This window comes from Dendrobates tinctorius, unplaced genomic scaffold (assembly GCF_039654945.1).
Source record: "Dendrobates tinctorius isolate UK_male_01 unplaced genomic scaffold, ASM3965494v1 ptg000097l, whole genome shotgun sequence".
Classification (NCBI taxonomy): domain Eukaryota; kingdom Metazoa; phylum Chordata; class Amphibia; order Anura; family Dendrobatidae; genus Dendrobates; species Dendrobates tinctorius.
In genome coordinates, this window is record NW_027361765.1 from 7285898 (window position 1) to 7308228 (window position 22331).

General features: G+C 46.1%; 1 protein-coding gene across 9 annotated transcripts in view; it reads left to right on the forward strand.

Moving 5' to 3' along the window:
- Positions 1–454: 454 nt before the first annotated feature.
- SHF (Src homology 2 domain containing F) overlaps positions 455–22331 on the forward strand; it is a 377119-nt gene continuing 355242 nt past the window's right edge. For 5 of the 9 annotated variants that reach the window (XR_012234383.1, XM_073586875.1, XM_073586877.1 and 2 more), the window contains exon 1: positions 460–1141. Coding sequence is in view for 7 of the 9 variants with exons in the window: in XM_073586875.1 (XP_073442976.1) it covers positions 479–1141 (663 nt within the window). In the remaining 2 variants the exon portion in view is untranslated. Of the gene's footprint in view, positions 1142–22331 lie in introns of all 9 variants that reach the window. The other 4 variants (XM_073586879.1, XM_073586876.1, XM_073586874.1 and 1 more) reach the window with 4 other exon arrangements.

The window sequence follows — 22331 nt, forward strand, 5'->3', positions numbered from 1 at the left end:
GCCACAAGGGTCAATTTTAAAAACCGGATCCGGCGTAATCCGTCGAAAAATGAATAGAAAAACGGATGAACCGGATGAGACGGATCCGGTTTTGTCTGTCAAGAACAAGACGGATCCGGCAGAAAACCGGATCCGGCACAACAGGTTTTACAAAACATTTGCCAGATCCGGCATTCCGGCACGACGCCGGATCGCGCCTGACGCCGAAAACCTGATGTGTGAAAGTAGCCTAAGTGTTTGATATAGGATGCCACACATGAAACAGATGTGACGTGGATGAAAAAGCTATACTTGTATACTTACCATTTTACATAAGTTAGAGAAGATCCTTTTTCTTCCTCAGAGCTGAAGTTGGTTCTCAGTAACTTCGGCGTGTGAAGGGTTACCGCCGGCGGCTCGCCCACTAGGTGGCGCGGTGAGCTCCTCCCGCCGTAGTAGTGTGTGTATATAACGTGGTGTGGACGCGGCTCATTCATAGATGCTATCAGCGGCCGCCCGGTTGGAGCGCTTCTCCCGGCTCTGCCCTCTCATGCTGCTGAGCGGTCACTCCCCGGCTCCGGGCAGCAGCACGACCCCGCCACAACCGCTGGACTCCACGAGAAGCGTCCGGGCAGATCCCCCCCGCAGCGGCAGCAGAGGGAGCCCCCCAGCAGCCTCCAGCACGGGACAGCAATGCGCCGGCAGCATGGCCAAATGGATCAAGGAGCACCTGGGCTTCAAAAGCTCCAAGCCGCCTCCTCCTGCCCCTCCTAAGCCGGACTACAGGCAGTGCCAGGCGGGGGGGCACCACCACTGCGCCGTGCCCCAGCTCCCCGTCACCCCGGCAGGACAGCCGGACATCCTGGCCGCATACAAGCTGCAGAAGGACAGAGACTTCGAGGATCCCTACACGACTTCTAACGCCACAGGTTCCCCCCTCCACTCCTCCGTGGTGCCCACAGCGCCCCCTGCCCCCACTGCTCAGTCCCCCTCCTCCCCATCCCCCACCCCGGAGGTCAAGTATGTGTCCCCCAAGCACAGGCTCATCAAGGTGGACACTGGGGAGAAGGGGGGCTCCAGCCCCAGTAACCCTGGCCAGTCCGCGCCCAAGTCTCCCCCTGCATCTGTGGCCCCTCAGCTGGATGACTGCAAACAGGAGAAAGTAAGTGACAGATGTGACAGCTGCTCCACCTCTGCTGGTGACAGGGTGGCTCCTCGTGTGGCTTATGCACGGTGGGCTCCTACAGAAGATGGTGTGTGATCATCTACTGGCCACGGTACTGGACAGGACCACAGGGACCACAGGTAGCTGGCCACAGGAGACCTGGCCACTCGGGTAGCTGGCCACAGGGGACCTGTCCACTCGGGTAGCTGGCCACAGGGGACCTGTCCACTCGGGTAGCTGGCCACAGGGGACCTGTCCACTCGGGTAGCTGGCCACAGGGGACCTGTCCACTCGGGTAGCTGGCCACAGGGGACCTGTCCACTCGGGTAGCTGGCCACAGGGGACCTGTCCAGTCAGGTAGCTGGTGACGGGGGACCCTATCCCGTCAGGTAGCTGGTGACGGGGGACCCTATCCCGTCAGGTAGCTGGTGACGGGGGACCCTATCCCGTCAGGTAGCTGGTGACGGGGGACCCTATCCCGTCAGGTAGCTGGTGACGGGGGACCCTATCCCGTCAGGTAGCTGGTGACGGGGGACCCTATCCCGTCAGGTAGCTGGTGACGGGGGACCCTATCCCGTCAGGTAGCTGGTGACGGGGGACCCTATCCCGTCAGGTAGCTGGTGACGGGGGACCCTATCCCGTCAGGTAGCTGGTGACGGGGGACCCTATCCCGTCAGGTAGCTGGTGACGGGGGACCCTATCCCGTCAGGTAGCTGGTGACGGGGGACCCTATCCCGTCAGGTAGCTGGTGACGGGGGACCCTATCCCGTCAGGTAGCTGGTGACGGGGGACCCTATCCCGTCAGGTAGCTGGTGACGGGGGACCCTATCCCGTCAGGTAGCTGGTGACGGGGGACCCTATCCCGTCAGGTAGCTGGTGACGGGGGACCCTATCCCGTCAGGTAGCTGGTGACGGGGGACCCTATCCCGTCAGGTAGCTGGTGACGGGGGACCCTATCCCGTCAGGTAGCTGGTGACGGGGGACCCTATCCCGTCAGGTAGCTGGTGACGGGGGACCCTATCCCGTCAGGTAGCTGGTGACGGGGGACCCTATCCCGTCAGGTAGCTGGTGACGGGGGAACCTATCCCCTCAGGTAGCTGGTGACGGGGGAACCTATCCCCTCAGGTAGCTGGTGACGGGGGAACCTATCCCCTCAGGTAGCTGGTGACGTTGGAACCTATCCCCTCAGGTAGCTGGTGACGTTGGAACCTATCCCCTCAGGTAGCTGGTGACGTTGGAACCTATCCCCTCAGGTAGCTGGTGACGGGGGAACCTATCCCCTCAGGTAGCTGGTGACGGGGGAACCTATCCCCTCAGGTAGCTGGTGACGGGGGAACCTATCCCCTCAGGTAGCTGGTGACGGGGGAACCTATCCCCTCAGGTAGCTGGTGACGGGGGAACCTATCCCCTCAGGTGACGGGGGAACCTATCCCCTCAGGTAGCTGGTGACGGGGGAACCTATCCCCTCAGGTAGCTGGTGACGGGAGAACCTATCCCCTCAGGTAGCTGGTGACGGGGGAACCTATCCCCTCAGGTAGCTGGTGACGGGGGAACCTATCCCCTCAGGTAGCTGGTGACGGGGGAACCTATCCCCTCAGGTAGCTGGGTACCTGTGACTATCATTTAGGTACATGGGCACAGGCAGACCGCTTAATATATATCTTGAGAAAGATTAATGATCAATTAAAATAATGTAATACATTGTCCATAATGCGCTTCCTATCCATCCGATTAGATGTTGTGACTGATATTGTGACATCCCTGGCTGCCGCATGCCTTCCTGGTCCTTCCTGCGATCTGTCCTTTGTTTTCCTGGACTTGTCATCTCTTGGTTGTAAAGTTTCTTTAGGTTCCGGCTCCAGCGTTTTCCTTTGCTGTGAGTTGTCTTGTGCTGATCTCTATTTCTAGTGGTTTTATTATTGTGATTACGTTGGGGATTACCGTCGTTTGCTAGAATTCTAATCCCTTTGTGGCTTTGATCACACGACTCTAATCGGGTCTATGGCTGTGCGAAAACCAAAACCAAAAATGGATCAACCATATAGCCCCCAGTTTTTCTGGATACGTTGCACTTCTTTATCATAAACTGCACTTGTTCTGTCGATTTATAATAACTTCTGATGTGTACGGAGGACAATGCATGAAACATCTTTTTATTTTTTTTTTTCTCCTTTCTATACGGTTATGTGAATTTATGTGTATACAGGTATCCATGTAAGGTGGGCACTGAGTGACTATAGGAGCTGTCACAAGGGGATGGATGGCACTGAATGGTGGGGACTGGGAGTGAACCCTTTCGCTGCTGGTTTGCGCTCTTCATCTTTTTGTCATGATGTCGCGTATCCACAAAGGGTAAGAATGAAGAAGGCTTTCAGAAGTGACCCTGTGATTGTATACTCCGTACCCCTAGCTTTATTACAGGCACTAGGGAGCGGACACTGAAGCTTATCCTCCACCTCTTCCTTTTTTTTTTGTCTTTCCAAGACCAGTCTTTTGTCATCCTCCTCCAGATATTTGCAGGCTCTTTTCTTTGTTGGGAAGACTTTATTTGCATGTGGTGATGGGATTATCAGATGATGTTATATTGTTCTGGATGTCACCACTGAGACCCCTACAGCGCCGCAAATGAAGTGCGGAGGGGGCACGGCGTGTGACTGATATGTGGGAGGTGGGTGACAATGTGTGATTTATCCAGGAAGGTGAAGACTTGTCTCTAGGGGGTTGTGTGGAAGTGTCTGTAATCATGAAGCACGTGAAATCAGCTGTATCTCACCACAGAATGGATCCCGGCGCTATTCCGATTTATCGATGTCATTAATTGCAAATGGAGCCTCAGCAAAATCCCCCAACCGCAGACTATCATTTAAAATAGAATTAGGAATCTAGGGGGCATTGCTGATTCCGAAATAAGACTTCTGATCCCACGGTAATTCCTTGTTAATATCTACATCCATTGATGGGAGATTTAATCGGCTTCATCTTGACTTAATTAAACCACAAGCGCTAAGACTAAGCTTTATCCCGTATCGTAATGACTATTATTACAGGACAGATCCCTGATTCCAGTACTAATCTATAATGCTGAGACTTGTCTGCTAATTTCTCAGTCTTAAATGGAGCTTTCTATAGGAAATCTGTGCTTTTTACACAGTGACCTCTGCTTCACTCCAGGGGGGCAGGATGGATTTGGCCATACCCTTACTGTCCTAACCAGGTAATGTTATCTATGTGCGGTGTAGTCACATATATTTGAGATATATATATATAATATATATATATTATATTTTCTTGGCTGCAAATCTCTGCACATAATGACATTTTTCTAATACAATTTCTTTAATTTCAGAGTCTAGAATAACATTCTAATGTAGGATGAGCATGTCGCCAGTTCCCGACAATCCAATAATTATCGGCATTGCTTGGTGACTCAGTGGTTGGCATCGTTCCCTCGCAGCACTTAGGTTGCAGTCTGACCAAGAGCAACATCTGCATGTAGTTTGTATGTTCTCGCCTTGATTAGGTGGGTTTCCTCGCACACTTGCGGTATGTGCACACAAAGCCATTTCCAGGTTTACATAGCCGATGAGTTTCTCAAGAAGACACTTCTAGAAATGGTGCCTTGTGTGTGTTTTATTGATTTTTTTCATGAGTGCTTTTTCAACAGCTTTGACCAATGGCATTATATATTTTTTGCTCTTTTCAATATTTTCCATGGCATCTTTTATTAAATGCATTTTTCTGTATTTTTTTTACTCTATTGAACAATGAAGAAAGCGCTGGCGGTTTTTGAAGCATAAAAATTCTATCACAATCCCACCAGGGGGTCGGTCAGCGGATGGCACGACACACACACAACGGGATGGAAATGGGGAGAGGAAGGCCCTACTGATAGGGAATGAGGGCTGGTAACCTCCTGCTCAAATCTGAGCCTCACCCTCTGCTCCTCTAATGTCCTAAGTGTGTCCCCCCCCCCCACCGCGTCAGGAGCCCCATCCCTCGCTGTCACCTAGCGCTGCCCTGGCCAGTAAGGGCGCTAGCGTCACCACTTCAAATGGTGCAACACAGAGGGTAGTGACAATTACGGGACAGACAAGGTAAAAAAAAACACAAATTGTCTCTAGGCTCTGCTGCCAAGCTCCACGCCGCAGAGGACACAGAAACTGGACTCCAAACTCCAGGAATAGCTGCTACAGCACTGACAACAGAGAGCTGCAACTGCACGGCTGGTCTCCAGAGAAACAATTATCACCAACAGTCAGCTGAGGCATCAGGTGACCATTTAAAGGATGGTGGGAGTGGTCACCACCCACAACTGCAGACCTAGCAATTCAGCAGCTAGAGCACGCTGCCAGCTAGGGAAACTGACATAAACCCCCTGCTGGCCTGAAGAGAAAAAAGCTACATTTAAATTATAGAGGAACCAGAGCTGCCACACATCCAAAAATAGATCGTGACAAATTCTGGCAAAATGCTCACAAAGGTCTTGCCTAAAGAGTAGTGAAAGGAGTTGTCCACTACTTGGAACAACCCCTTTTTTCAAACCGTATGTTTACCCCTTTAAAATAACAACACTTACACTCGCTTCCCATTCCAGTGTGGTTCCAGTGATTTCAGCACTGTCTCCCGGCGTTCGTTTCACAGTGTGACTTCACGCGAACCTTGCGGCCAGTCATGGGCCACTTCACTCTCAGCACATTTGGACGTATCGCCTACATCAGGAGGACGAGTGAGAACGGCAGCGCTCACTTCCTCTGAACAGAAGCGATTTAGAAAAAGCTGGTATACCGGCGAAACGCGCGTCAGGGACACATGTCCTGATTCTATGCTAAGTGTTGATCCAAGAATAAGGTCCCAATAATAGTGCATGTAAACCGCTATAGCAGTGGGGCGCAACAAAGTTGAGGACAGTCTGCTTGGTGCCACACGCAGACTATAATTCATTCTGGTAAGACCACTAAATCCTTTCCTTGAGATTGCATCTGCAGCAACTTAGTTGCTGCATCCACATGTGATCGCTCACACGGATTGCATATATATGGAGACGGCTCAATGGGTGGACTAACAGCTGTGACCTGCCAACTGACATCACGTTTGCAGCTGCTCAGCTGATATATCCACACGCCATCGTTCATGCTGACCGCAAACATATGGTTGTGATCCGCATGGTGAACTAGCAGCTGTGACCTGTCAATCAAGCGGCGCTGACTACAGTGCGTTAAACACTGTCTATATATAAGTGGTTCTCTATGCTAACCGCACATACACTGAAATATAGCCTGATTTTGGATTTATTTGCGACATGAATCCTGTCGTAATAGTACGGTCTCGCCAAACTGAGTTTAAGAACACGCCAGGAATCCACAGCAGCATGGAAAATTGACTCCCCACGCTCTATTGCAGCATCTACAGACGTACCTTGATAAAGGGCATACATGGCCCGAAACGTTGACTTAATGTCTGTAATTCAAGTCTTCATATAAGTTTTTATATAGCCCAACTTGGAGTGCCGAGGTTCTTTATATACAACTTATGTGACTGTTTGTCATTCTTCAGAGCACCCATCAACACAATGAGCGATGCCTATCGGAGAGAGAAGCAGATTTCTCTGATAAGATATATTACAGTTTCTTTTCCTATGTACTGTTGATTTATGGAATAAAACTCTTTAGAAGACGGATGTGGCCATATAGTTGGTTCATAGCCCCTGATCCCGCCGGCCGCAGTGCGCTGATGTATTTTGTTAGTATGGACGCGTTCAAGTTGCCACTTTGTACCCACGTATCGCAGAGCCAGGTGCATTGTGTTTGTCATGCTTCTGAGCTTTGTGTTTGATGAAACTAATACCAGATTATTACTTCTCACTAATTGTGTGGTGACATCGGAAATATTCATCAAATCCAGTAGAATTAATTACAGCTTTAGTGCAAATCCTGCCATGAATGAAGACTACTAATTCTAAGAACTACCAGAATCACATGTGTTGGGAACTGACAAATGTCTGCCTTTGTGTTCATCAATTAAGATGCAGGGGACTGCGCCCCATCTGTCCGTCCATGGGGAGATCCAGGGTTTCACTGCTAATTTATTTTGAAAATGAGTTTGGCGCTCTGGTCCAAATCGTGATGTCCTCCAGGTAAATCCAGACCTATTGTTATTCATCTTATCCTCCTGAGGAACCGTAACTGGAAGATGAAGTTATTGGAATGATCTGGATTTTAGTCCTTTTTTTTCTCCTATTTACATCTAGAACCATGTGAAATGATTACATGGCCCTTTTGTCTGCACCTTGTTAAAGAATATAATGTGGCTTTTACCTCTACACAGAACATACATGTAGCAAATAAATGGTTGGAATCAGATTTGTTACCTATGCACTGACTGTCGGTAACCACTTTCTGCAATGGCGGACTCAGACAGAAGAGGGTTCCTGTGCAAGAACAATATATGGGACCTTTGCAGTCTGAGGGTATGTTTCCACAGTCAGTATCCGGCAGCACTTTGGACGCAGCACATGTCCGCTCCATTCAAAATGCTGCTGGCTTTTGAATGCTGGTGATTCCGCATGTGTTCATTGAACCGTGCGGAATCGCCGCGTCCTGTACATTGTATGGGTGACGGGTGACTCTATCTTGTGGAGATGGAGCGTCTCTGCAAAATAAAGACATGCTGCGGTCTGGAAAGACGCTGCATGTGCGTGTACGCAGGGAAGCCAGAGGCGTCCCTGCTCGCATAGTGGAGATGGGATTTCATGAAATCCCCTCCACTATGCTGGAACATCTGGCTGCTGCGGCTGTATGCAGCGTCCAACCAGCAGCGTTTACTGACCTTGGAAACATACTCTAATGGCCCATCACAATGTGTAATCGTATCTGATTTTCAGGCCCCGGTGCAGCTGCACTTATTGTACCTATCTGTCTCCCCCTTACTTGCTGGGTATTAATCTTCTCTGTACTCTCCGTTTGTGAGTCACATTCTTATTTTTAACAAACCGCATTCAGCACTGATCATGAGATACCTGTGTCTGAAACTAAGGCTATGTGCACACGTAGTAAATTTCCCTGCTTTTTTTTTGTTGACAAAACCGCACCTCTTGGCAGAAACCGCATGTGCGGTTTTTGGTGCGTTTTTTACTGCGGTTTTTCCTGCAGTTTTTTGGCAGAATTGTCTGCGGTTTTGCACTAGAAGAAATTAAATAAAGTTGGACAATACTGTACTCAAGAAAAAAAAAGGTGATGTCATTTCCTGCTCCAACCCCCCCCAGCCTCCATTTTGCTTTTACCAATAACCTCTAAAAAAAGGGGTCCCAACCCAAAAATTTTTTTACGTGGGGTCCCCCTATATTTTAGGGCCAGAAAGGCTACGCAGACAGCTGAGGGTTAATATTTGTAGCCGTGCTATGAATATCAGCCCACAGCTGTCTGCGTAACCTTTCTGGCTCTAAAAAAAGGGGTCCCAACCCAAAAATTTTTTTACGTGGGGTCCCCCTATATTTTAGCGCCAGAAAGGCTACGCAGACAGCTGCGAGCTGATAATCATAGCCTAGGAAGGGGCCATGGATTTTGGGGCCCCCCCCCCGGCTACAAATACCAGCCCGCAGCCGCCCCAGAACCGGCGCATCAAAGATGCGCCAATTCCGGCACTTAGCCCCTCTCTTCCCACTCCCGCACAGTGGCGGGATGTGGAGTAATGAAGGGGTTAATGTCACCTTTCATCGGTGACATTAAGCCCGGTTAATAATGGAGAGGCGTCAAGAAGACGCCGATCCATTATTAAGCCAAAAAAGGTAATTTTGAAATAAAACAGACACCAAAAAAAAAAATTTAATGAAATAAAAAAACAAGTTTTTGACAAAAAATTCTTATTTTTCACTCAATCCAACGCCCTCGTTCTCCTAGAAAAAAATTAAAAATAACAAACCAAATTTATACTCCCTGTTCCGTTGCAGTCCATAAACGAGGGTCCCACGACGATCTGCCATGGAGAACAGTCACATCCTGAGATGTGACCATCCTCCATGGCTGCAGAAACACACTGACAGGAGCTAAGCTCCTGCAGTGTGTTACTGCGCATGCGTGAGAGAGTTTACCGGAGTTCATTGACTCCGGTACTCTCCTTTACGGCAATGCTGCGTGGGAAAGGTCACACGCAGCTACATTGCCGTAAAGCGAGGTCCCGGAGCACCCGAACACCGGAAAACTCCATGAAAAACGGCAGGAGCATCGCTATGTGGTGAGTATGTTTATGTTGTATGTCCTTTATTGTATGTTGTATGTGTCATGTTTTTTTTTTTTTTAACCCTTTACTGAGCAATTGTGCACGGTCGCCGCAGGGACTACTCTCCCATACAGCGACTGAGCACAATTGTGGGCCTACACTCCGCCCACGCACTTCCTCTTCCTCCGACATCACTTCCTTCTGCTGCGTTTTTTCACCCAATTCCGCAGCAATAACCGCAGATATTTTTATCTCTGCGGTTTTGCTGTGGAATTGGGTGACTCAATGGAAGTCAATGGGTGCAGAAACGCAGCAGAACCGCACAAACAATTGACATGCTGCGGATTGTAAACCGCAGCAATACCGCGCGGAAAAATCCGCAGCATGTGCACATGTTTTTTTTATTTTCATAGGAAATAAAGGGTTTGTAAAACGCTGCAGAATCTGCAGCGTTTCCGCAGGCCCAAAACCGCTGCGGAAACGCAGCAGAATCCGCAAAGTGTGCACATACCCTAATGATGCTAATATGCAACAATTGCTGTTCAATAATCAGCGTAGGGTAAACATACTAATCACAATTTGCCAAATGGCAACTAATCCCTAACTAAAGATTGTATTAAAACATAACTTTTATTGAACGAATATGGACAAAACACCAAGTAACTGTGTAGTCGTCACCACTTATTGGGAAAACTACTACTCTAAAGTCAACAGACAATTTCTGCTTCACTCATTTTTTTCCCCATAGTGTCAATTCCCCAATATTAATGTTCATGTAGTTATGGGATTGACACGGACACTACCTTTATCCCATTTATTCACTAAACTCATAAGTTGTTATTAAAACACAATTCTAGACCTCCCCGACATGTTTCGCCTGCTTAACTGGCTTCATCAGGGTTTGAGGTCTAGCAAATTGTGAAACTAATGGTGGCCTCCACTGTCCCGAGTGTGCGTCTATTGGTTTTGCATTCTGCTTTACTTTAACTGTTTTTTAATGTGCAATGATTTTACTTTTGGCATTTAGGGATTTCTCTTGAGTGGAACCGGTTATCCATAAAATCATTAATCGATGCGGATGAATGATAATGCTGGCTCCCCAACCAATCTCAAGAATGGGACTCTGGAGTTCCCCATTGGAATGCAGCAGGGATTCTGCATACACATTATTGCTACATTCATTGTTTGTTTGGGGGTTACTGGAGATGGTGCTGTTCTTGTTGGTTACCCCAATAATCAAGTGATATCCTTCATTTCAAGTTACATCCTCCTTTCAGCTTTTGATCTCCACTTTTTCGAGGTATATCAGACATACTAGGTTTGGAAATCGGTGTATTAATTTGAGACAAAACCTAATCTGTAGTGTCCGGAGAGTTTTTATTATAAAACTCACTTCACATCCCAATGATTGTTCTATAATGTTCAGTCGTTGCCCTAATGTGCCTTATGCGTAGCACAGAGGACTTTCTAAATGGACATATCTAAAGTAATGTTCCATACTTGTGACCACTTTCTGATGTTTCTTGATGGGACTGCTCAACCCAAGTACAGGCAATCTGTGCATCATGGTGTGGCCAGTCATTTAAGTGCACCTTCCATCTGCTTGTTTTCCATTTATCGCTGCCACTTTCTGGCTCTATAAAGCAAAAACTGTCAAAGAAGGAGGGGGAGCGGCAGAGATTGAGGGCAAATAAATCGGTGGGAAGGTGAAGTTAAATATTTGGCCACGCCAAGGCTGCACTGATTGCCTGTACTTCATTTGAGCAGTCATTCTGTGCTGACAAATTCCCTTTAATATTGCGGCTAATAAGTGTCTATTCAGATTCTAATGAATGAGGAATATGGTGGTTCAGAGTCCGCGCTGCCCAAGATTCAAAGATACAATCAGGCGCGAAGGTGAAGCATGAATTCAGTTTAACACGTTTCAATGTTTCCAAACCTCTTCATCAGGACCAAACCACAATCTCTTTTATAATCTAATTCTTTTCTTCTTGTCTTTCAGGTTGCATAGGGGGCTTATCTACAGAATTACAGAATGCTGTAGATAAGCCCCTGATGTCTGCAGCTCATATTCAAAAAAAGGGTTGACAGATTCCCTTTAAAGACCATATCCTGTACTTCTACTATGTTGACAACTTATTTTTGTTCAATATCCACTTAAAGGTAATCTGTCAGTAGGATCAATCCTCCTAGGCTGACTATATGGGCATGCAGGTCATATAAGGTTGAATACAATGATGCCTTGATATGTGCAATCCAATGTCTTATTGCAATGTTTTTCTGAGTATGTGAATGAGCTGTTCAAATCTATGGGCTGGATATAGATATCTGGGAGAATCTGCTTCCACAGCTAATTTTAAATAAAAGGAGGTGAAACTAGTGTGCGACATATAACAAATGACACTTTCCTCTCCTGATCTTGGTGCAGAGCTGTGTGCGATTATAACTGACACTGTACAGCATTGCTGAATTTAGTAATGAGATAAACATGTATGCACCTACAGTTGGGCTCTGAGGTTCCAGCTTGCATCTAAAAAGTAAGCCGGAGGGGGAAGGGCACTACAATAGAGCTGATGGCACTGAGAGAACAATTTTTGCAGTAAATGTTTCTAGTGGGACAAGGTACAACACTGCTTTACTGTGTTGGCTGTAATCACTCACAGCTCCACAGTGAGATCAGAAGAGCAGACGGACAGTTATTATATGTCTCACTTGTAACGTATCCTTTCATTAAAAGTAATCTCTGGAGGCAGATTCTCACGGAGATCTGTGTCTGGCCTATAGATCTTAAAGGCAGATTTACATATGAAGAAAAATGTGGATCTCTCTGGAATAAGTAATCGAATCGCAGATATCAGGGGATCGCTTTATTAACCTTTCAATGATCTGAATGCCCATGCCTACTCAGATTCTTTTTTAAGATCTTAGGGCCCCCGTCACACATAGCGACTCGCCAGCGATCCCGACAACAATATCAACTTGTCAAGATTGCTGGTGAGTCACTACATGATAGCTGGTGAGCTGTCAGACAGCTTCACCAGCAATCGGCACCGGCGTCGCTGTGCACGTTAGTTATCAGTGCCTGATGCAGGGAGCTGGTAACTAACTTACACATCGGGTTTCTAAGCAGCGCGTGTGACTTAGAAACCTGATGTGTACCTTGGTTACCAGTTCCCTGCATCACGCGCTGGTGACTAAGGTACACATCGGGTTTCTAAGTGACGCGCGCTGCTTAGAAACCGATGTTTACCTTAGTTACCAGCGCGCTGATCGCTGGTCTCTCGCCTGTCACACGCAGCGATGCGTGCTGGCCAGCGGGAGACCAGCGATCAAAGAAATGTCCAGGGCATTCCAACAACGATCAGCAATACCGGCAGGGGGGCCGGTTGCTGGTCAGTGTCACACACAGCGATCTCGCTGGTGAGATCGCTATTGTGACTCAGCAGCGATCTCGCTAGCGAGATCGCTATGTGTGACGGGGGCTTTATGGCAGGCTAATTCCTCTATCACCTATCCATTGACTGAGAAACTGATAATCACTTAAGGTACATTTACACTGCAAGATAATGCCGAAGTGTTATAAATGCTTGTTTTGATTATCTTGTGTAAAGAGCCTGATGATCACCAGATGAACAAACAAAACGCTCTTTGATCAGGTGAAGATGATTTTTGGCTCAAAAAATAATGTTCAGTGTGAATCATCCTATGCAAGCAGAACTCTCATTGCCGAGATCCAGGTCACAGAGGTCTGTCAGGATACAAGAGTCCTATCAGAAGGATTTTGTTGGTCTAAACAACCCCTTTCCATATGACCTATTGGGGCAACTGCATGATAAGACATATGTATGATGAAAATGTACAGAGTTGTTAGATTAATGAGTAATAGAAATAACAATAGTGCCTCTTTAGGAATGTAAGTCAGATGAGTGTATTGAACTCGATATTGATCACTTGAATGCAACAGCATTGACTTCTTACCTAGTTAGCTCTGGCTTCTATATGTCTGGACTATATGGCTGTAATTTAGGGTGAATCTGTTTGAGAGAGCAGCAGATGGTGTGCAAATTGAGTAGCGCCCTTGTCAGTAGTGCTCCCTCAGTAGAAAGTAGCTTTGCGTTCCACACAGGGTTTCCAGGAGGCAAGACTAGGTGATGCTATGGTTTGTTTTATGGACCAAATTTCTTCCTTCGTGTTTTAAGTGAACTCTGTTTTCTTCTTCAGGTATGGTTATGGTCAGGGTAGTAACTACAATAGATGCAAGGGTTGCAGTCGCACCTGGGCCCTGGAGCCTAAGGGGCCCAAGAAGTCCATTTGGCTTACATGAAAATATCAATAATATTAAAGACTTGCAATAATTGGGGGCCCCATTGGAGCTCTTGCATTTGGGCCTATAAGCTTCAAGTTATGGTCCATATACTGCTGCTCTATATAATAGGGCGCCTTTAACCATCTGTATGCTGGTACTTATTTGTTTGAAGGTAATCCGTTCAATTTCATCATTAAGACTCCTCTGTGCCAAGGTACCCATTAACCCTCTGTGTGTGACTTTTGGTTTAAATGATCACCACGCCAGTCTCTTTTCACAATCTGTATACTTCCGAATAATGAACCATCAAATTGTACTCCATGTTTGCTTGTATAAAGTTTGGTGAAAAGATGTCCCTCAAACTCATTGTTCATATTTCGCTTTTGTAGTAGACTTTGGAGTGCACACTTGATCTTCTTGAGGTGCTAGTGAAATGAGAGTGGGATGCAGAATACTAAAAGTAATATTTACTGCTCACTCATTTTTTGGAAAAGAGTAGACGTTTATTCCAGGTGAAGTTCAGCTGCTGGGATACTTCTCAGTCAACTCATTTGGGGCCAGTTATGTTGTAAGTGGCAAACAACTTCTGTAACTGATGGCTAGTAAGAAAACTATTGCACTTGGATGGATCACAAATGGATCTGCTCTAGAACCTGATGCAAGGCCTACAAGCCTTGCTAGGGAACACTGTATCTGGGCTGAGGAGCTTCTGAATTCTTTGTGGCGGTAATCCCATGCACAGCCCAATTAATCGCCGCCTTTTATACACTGTAAGTTGCCATTCCTCATACTTTAGACGTTATAGTGTAAGACTTTAAAACCGCTACTTAATACTCTTACAGGTTATTGTGCATGGTGACATACGGTGCTAAAATAAACAAAATAAACCCTTTTTATATAAATTATATGTTCAAAAAAGCCCTTTGTAAAACTATTGCATCCAGTCTGAATTGTTAACCATAGCCTTAATAATTTTATCACTTAGAGTAATTTTTTTTTGTTCTTCATAGTTTTACATTAGCAAAATCAAAGGGGGAAAAAAAAGTGATCAAGTGGTCCACTGTATTATAAAATTGTAAACACTTTATTAGAATTGTACATCAGGGAACAAATGAATGGGGGAGAGGAATGCGTGAGTGCATCTAAGCATGCTAGGACGCAGGGTGCATGTGGATGGTCTTAAGATATGTAAGATCAGACTGGCAATCAACCTTAAATTCAAATATTAACAGAAAAGACCAAATACCCATAGATATTAACAATATTTAACAAACATGGGTATAAAGAATATGCCATATGATTGATTACTTAAGCTAATCAGCCTAGAGACACCGCTAAGGCAATAAAGCCAAGTATATCTTACCCAAATGAGTGAGGAGGGACACTGCAGCACCTGCATCCACCCCAACGCGCGTTTCGGTGTTGCCTACATCAGGGGGCGTGCCAGAATAAGGAGTGCAGCATTTAAAAATATTTATTTAAATATTCGAAAACGCACATTATTAAACATCCAGTCTGAATTGTTGACCATAGACTTAATAATTTTATCACTTATACTGATTTTTTTTTTTTTTTTTTTTTTTATTTCATTTTTTTTTTTTTTCTTCTAAATAGTTTTACATTACTGGACAAGCTTTCTGCTTCCACTTAGGTAATTACTGTCTGGAATCACAATCTTTTGAGATTAAGTGGTTGTATAACCCATTTGGATTTTTCAGAATCCAAAGAAAAACCTAGCTAAAATTGCTTTACAGTCAGAAAAGGGTTTGCCTTCTCAATGCTGCCAGCCTGAAATGATTGCTTTTCAAAAATCCTCCCATTTATGAAGGCAGGCTTTGCAGTTTTTTAACTTAATTCTCACCTCTTTTGGCTTTTCTGTATATAACATTTTGTTTGTCTTAATGCTATGCTGATATATTCCACTGCAGTAGATAGATTTTTATTTTTTGCTGAAATACTGCTGGTTAAGGTCATAAAACCAGTAATACACTTTATGTATTAAAACTAGTTAGTAAACCACTATCCGTCAACCAATTAGATTCTGTAAATTAGAAGTTAGTAGCTATCCACAGCCGCCAATTGGACCATTTCTAGCTCTTTCTTTCCGCTCCGTTTTATGCATGAGGCCAGTAATGTCAGGAGAGCTCTTATATTAGCGGTGTGTCCTTTGATATCCTTTAGGTAGTGGTTTTCACAGGTTTTATTTCTCTCGGGGATAGTGAAGAATGTGAAAGTCAGTTTCAGCGTTTAGGAAATATATAGGTTTTCTATGAAATTAAGAAAGGTGACATTTCATATTTCACCTATGAACACTCTATTGATTTGGCAGTGTATTCCATACACTACACCGGAATTCTTTCCTGTGCTCCGAAAGGGGTTAATTTAATTTGTTAGAAGGACCAGTCATGAAGGTTTCTTTTAATAATTGGATGTACCTTGTCATAATGTTACCATTTAAATCTTTTACATAGTATCCATAGATAATAAAGGGCTGTATGCAAGAACTGAGCCGTGATTCCGATAACTTGTGAGTTGTGTGATGGCTACATTATAGAACACGGAAGTAATCTATAAACCTCCTCTAGGAAATATTCTAAAGAATTTTTAACTTCATGTGAGTAGCCAAAACAAATCGGAAACGATGATGGCAATATCTAATACATGTGCCATTTTCTGGTCACTGATCTTCTAACAAATGCATGAACTTTTATGGTGAATGACCGCTCGTGCATGGCCTGTTAATAATGGCCCACTCCAGGGGTCGGAGGGGTTCATTGATTGGATCACCATCGTACAAAATCATGGTCGAAAAAATCAACCAACTTTAGTTGAAGATTTTTGATTACATGAATAAAATTTTAAATTTTATTTAATGTTCAAAAATTTGAAGTTTGAAATGTTATAGGCAATTAACTGAGATTGCATTCAATATTAAAGGGGTGTTCTCATCTCCAAGATCATATCCCAATATGTAGTAGGTGTAGTAGTAATAATAATATTTAGCAAATACCTCAAATTAGAAATGTAATCTAGTTCTTTTCATGTCTGGACTCCCTATCTACCAGCGGAGGTTGGCACCCTTAATTCTGCAAAGTGGTGCCCCCACTCAACGACTGCTCTCCCTCCCTTTCCCTTATGACCCTGTAAAGATAGGGTGCACAGAAAATTAGCAGTAGTGTACCATATGTTAATAACCAGGTTAACGTGGTACCCTACTTCTGATATACCATATGGCACGTGTAATATATCAGAGCTGAAGGTGTTTAGAGGCCCAGAACAAACACCAAAATCCTAAAACTAGAGAAGTTAGAAAGTATAGGCAGATATTCAAATTGCACACATTCCGAGATCTCACTGTCATGGTTAGGACATGGTTAATGTCCTGTTCTCACAGGGTTTACTTTTGCCGGCCTCTCTTTGGATCTGGGAGGGGTATTTATGCTCACTCCAGACTAGGTTTCCCTGTCAGCTATACTGTTATTCTGGCTGTGTCTGACCCTTGGTGAGCGTGTATATTGCATTGCTTGTTTGATTCCCGTGTTTGACCCGGTCTGTCCCCTCACTCTGTTCTGTCTCACGTTTTGGTACTATCGTCTTCTCCGGTTCTGACCTCCTGGCTTGGCTATCGTTACTCCGTTACAGTTTGTCCCTATTGTACAGTCTATTGCCCGTTCTGGTTTTCTGATCTATTGCTACGTCCTGACTATCCGTTCTGTCTAACCTTTTGGTATTGTTGTGCTATCTCGTGCTTTGACCCTGGCTTAATCTGGTTTACATCTCTGCCTATGACCCTTGGTAACTTGTCCCACAGTTACCTTTCTAGGAGTTTTCCTTCAGCTCCTAGCTCTGTGGTGCTTAGGCCACACCCCCAGCAGTTACATGCTTCAGGTCCTGTTAGTCTGAAGCACGCATCTTCATCGCTGCTGCCCCGCTCCACAGGTATCTTTGATCGCCGTTTTTGTACTCAGGACACGCGCACTGGCTCAGTGAGCAAGTGCAGTGCAGTGTTCCTGACATTATAGCTGACCCTTTCAGTTTTTTTTTTTCTCTTTTGAGGAAAAAAAAAAAAAATTATCTTCATGGATTCCATGCAAGCTTTGGCTGATCAGGTCAAGCACCTGACCCAAATGTTCCACAAACTTAATGTGGAACAGCGCACGATGTCCCATACCCAGCAACAGTTGGTGGATACTGTGCAGGGGGCTGTCGCTGCAGGGGCTCCTAGTGCTGGGGATAGAGATGTGTCATTGGCATCCCCCGAATCTCCAGTCAAATTGCCAGACCCTTTCTCAGGGGATAAAAGGGAGTTCAGGTCGTTCACAGAAGGATGCAAGCTTTTTTTTTTTTTTTTTTTTTTTGTCTGAGGGCCCCGCTCCTCTGGGGATGAGTTCCAGAGGGTGGGGTTTGTCATTTCCCTACTTCGGGGGGCTCTACAGGCATGGGCTTTCTCTCTCTTCCTCTGCTCCTGAACATATGTCTGTGAATTTGTTCTTTGAGGCTCTGGGGCACATTTATGATGAGCCTGATAGAGTGCGTCTGGCAGAGGATATGGTGATGAGTGTGACACAGGGGAGGCACTCTGCTGAATTGTTCTGCTCAGAGTTTAGACGTTGGACCACCAAAGTATCCTGGAACGCCGCCGCCCTGAGGGAGTTGTTCCGCAGGGGCCTGTCTGACCGTCTGCAGGACGCTCTGGCATTACATCCTCCCCCTGATACCCTGGAGGATGCCATGATGCAGGCGGTCCAAATGGACCGGAGACTCTGTGCTAGAGGAATGATGCAACAAGAGTCTCCCTTGTACCCCAAATTGTGTGACACTGCACCTGTATCTGAGCCCATGGAGGCTGGGTCAGTCTCGGTTAAGGAGAAAAAGAGAAGGCACCATAGAGACAACCTACTATACTTTTACTGTGGAGCCTCTGGACATTGGAAAAGGAATTGCCCCTCCTGCCCTTCAGAGAAACCATCAGAGAAACAACTGAGTCTGGGCAACAATCGAGGAGGTTGTGCAGACTCCCAGGTACATTTTTTTTTTTCTCACGTACAAAGATGGTGCGCCAGGTTGAATTGGAACTTGCTGGCGGTCCTGTTATGACCACCGCCTTTGACTGTGGTTCCTCCATTAATCTGATGCCCAAGTTGTGACTTTTAATAGGATAGGGACAGTCAGGTTAAAAGACCCTGTTAAAATTGTGGCTGTGGATTCATCCCCTCTTACCTGGGATGGAATCTGCTTTATGTTTGAAGTTTTTCTATGAAAGTGGGTTCCACTCATGTGGAAAAGGTTAAGTTGTTTCATTATGAATAATCTGCCTGCAGGACTGGTATTGGGGATGCCCTGGTTGCAACGCCAGAATTCTCTCATTGATTGGGTGAAGGGGGAGATCATCCGATGGGGATGTAATGATAATGGTCTGTGTTGTAACCCGGTTCCTTTTGTCAATCCGATAAGATCTGTATCTGTGTCGTCTATCGGTCTGGAGGGTATTCCGGAGTACCTGAAAGACTTTGAAGACGTGTTTTCCGAAAGCGAGGCTGAGGCGCTCCCACCACATACACCATTTGATTGTGCTGTCGATTTAGTACCTGGAGCCAAATTACCCAAGGCTCGTTTGTTTAATTTGTCCAGGTCTGAGCGCCAAGCTATGAAAGAGTACATCAAAGAGAGCCTTCGCAAGGGGCATAATCGGGGCCCCTGGTCTCACCCATGGCAGCAGGGTTTTTCTTTGTAAAGAAAAAAGATGGTGGGTTGTGACCGTGCCTCGACTTTTGGGAACTGAGCAAAATTACTGTTAAGAACACGTACCCTCTCCCGTTGATTCCTGATCTATGCAACCAACTTACGGGGGCCAAATGGCTTTCTAAGCTCGATCTACGAGGGGCTTATAACCTTATAAGGATCCGGGAAGGGGACGAATGGAAAACAGCGTTCCTGACAACTGAGGGGCTGTTTGAAAACCTGGTTATGCCCTTCGGCCTCACTAACGCTCCTGCTGTTTTTCAGAACTTCATTAATGTTTTTTCTGACTTGATTGGGCGTTATGTAGTCATCTACTTGGATGACATCTTGATATACTCTGAGGACAGTTAGTCGCACTTACACCATTTACATACGGTTCTTATGAGACTGCAGGAGAACCATTTGTATGCTAAGCTGGAGAAGTGCTCATTTTTTTTTTTTTTTATGTAAGAACTGTCTTTTCTGGGTGTAATTGTATCCAGGGAGGGATTCCGCATGGATCCAGGGAGGTTCAAGCCATTACCGATTGGGTGCAGCCTCATGACCTGAAGGGGTTGCAGCGATTTCTGGGCTTCGCTAATTATAGGAAGTTCATTAAAGGGTTCTCGCAGGTGGTGAAACCCTTGACGGACCTCACTCTTAAAGGGGCAGATGTAAAAAATTGGTCCGTGGCCGCAAAAAATCCCTTCCTTACATTAAAGAAGTGTTTTACCACAGCCCCTTTGTTGGTACAATCCGATTCATCAAGACCTTTTATCGTCGAGGTCGATGCTTCGGAGGTGGGGGTGGGGGCAGTATTGTCACAGGGCCCCTCTACCCTGACTAACCTCAAACCCTGTGCCTTTTTCTCCAAGAAGTTCTCTTCGGCTGAGAAACTATGATGTCGGTAACAGGGAATTGTTAGCGGTTAAATTAGCCTTCGAAGAATGGAGGCATTTTTTTGGAGGGGGCTGCTCATCCCATTACAGTTATCACTGATCATAAAAACCTGGCCTATATCGAGTCTAAGAGATTGACCCCCCCCTAGACAGGCTCGGTGGGCACTTTTTTTTTCTCGATTTCATTTTACCATCACGTTCCGACCAGGGTCTAAAAATGTAAAGGCGGATGCCTTATCCTGAAGTTTTGATTCTGTGTCCCCTCCAGAACCTCCTTCCTCCATTCTTCAACCGGGAGTGGTTGTAGCCAAAATCTCCTCTGAGTTACAGAGAGATTCTGGAAGCACAAGCTCCCAGGAATAAACCCCCAGGTAAATTGTTGTACCTGAACAATTCCGTCTCTCACTCCTTCAAGAATTTCATGATTTTGTGTTAAGTGCACACCCTGGTATTGCAGCTACCCGGGGGGGCAGTAGCTAGGGGTTTTTGGTGGCCGTCTATGGGTACTGATATAAAAAGGTTTGTAAATACTTGTGGGGTGTGCGCGCTCTTAAAGCTCTGAGGTCCGGCCGGCCGGAGAATTGGTGCCTTTGCCAATTCCGGATAAACCATGGACACACCTGTCCATGGACTTTATCACTAATCTTCCAAGGGCAACTTCGTGGTATGGGTAGTGGTTGATAGAGTTTCTAAGCAAGCCCACTTTGTGCCATTACCTGCGTTACCATCTGCTGAAACCTTGGCCCGCTTGTTTACACAACACATTGTTTAATTGCATGGAGTGCCCGTGAACGTGGTGTCGGACAGGGGTGTGCAACTTGTGGCCAGGTTTTGGAGAGGGTTTTGTATGCAGTTGGGGGGGCCACGTTGTCATTCTCCTCTGCCTATCACACGGAATCCAACGGACAGACTGAACGCACCAACCAGTCGAGCAGATTCTGAGATGCCTGGCCTCCTCCAGTCAGGAAGACTGGTGTGAGGTATTGCCCATGGCAGAATTTGCATTCAACTGTCCTATTTAACCAGTCTACCGGAAAGTCTCCCTTTCAGGTCAATTATGGGTTTGTTCCGCAGTTTGGGGAATTTTCCCGTATGGATTCGGATTGCCCTGGTGCCAAGGGAATGGTACAACAGTTAAAACCCCTCTGGAGGGAGGTGCAGGGGAACATCTCCAAAGCCCAGAAGAAGTACAAACACCTCCTTCAAAATCTCTAACGTCTTCCACAGGTCCCTATTAAAGCCTTTGGGGACAGTTAGAGAAGATCCCTCTTCTGTGGCTCCACCAGTGTTGGTAGAGGGTCAACTGGAGTACGAGGTAGGGTGCATCATTGATTCACAGTGGGTGCGCCGGAGACTTCAGTACCTTATTCATTGGAAGGGATATTCCGTTGAGGATCGGTCATGGGTTCCGGCCAGTTCGGTGCATGCTGATCGACTGGTGCGGGCTTTTCATGCCAGATACCCTGAGAAACCTGGGGGTCCAGTGGTCCCCCATTAAGAGGGGGGATACTATCATGGTTAGGACATGGTTAATGTCCTGTTCTCACAGGGTTAACTTTTGCCGGCCTCTCTCTGGATCTAGGAGGGGCATTTATACTCACTCCAGACTAGGATTCCCTGTCAGCTATACTGTTATTCTGGCTGTGTGTCTGACCCCTGGTGTGCGTGTATATTGCATTGCTTGTTTGATTCCCGTGTATGACCCGGTCTGTCCCCTCACTCTGTTCTGTCTCATGTTTTGGTACTATCGTCTTCTCCGGTTCTGACCTCCTGGCTTAGCTATCGTTTCTCCGTTACAGTTTGTCCCTATTGTACCGTCTATTGCTCGTTCTGGTTTTCTGATCTATTGCTACGTCCTGACTATCCATTCTGTCTAACCCTTTGGTATTGTTGTGCTATCTGGTGCTTTGACCCCGGCTTAATCTGGTTTACATCTCTGCCTATGCCCCTTGGTAACTTGTCTAGCAGTTGACTTTCTAGGAGTTTTCCTTCAGCTCCTAGCTCTGTGGAGCTTAGGCCACGCCCCCAGCAGTCACGTGCTTCAGGC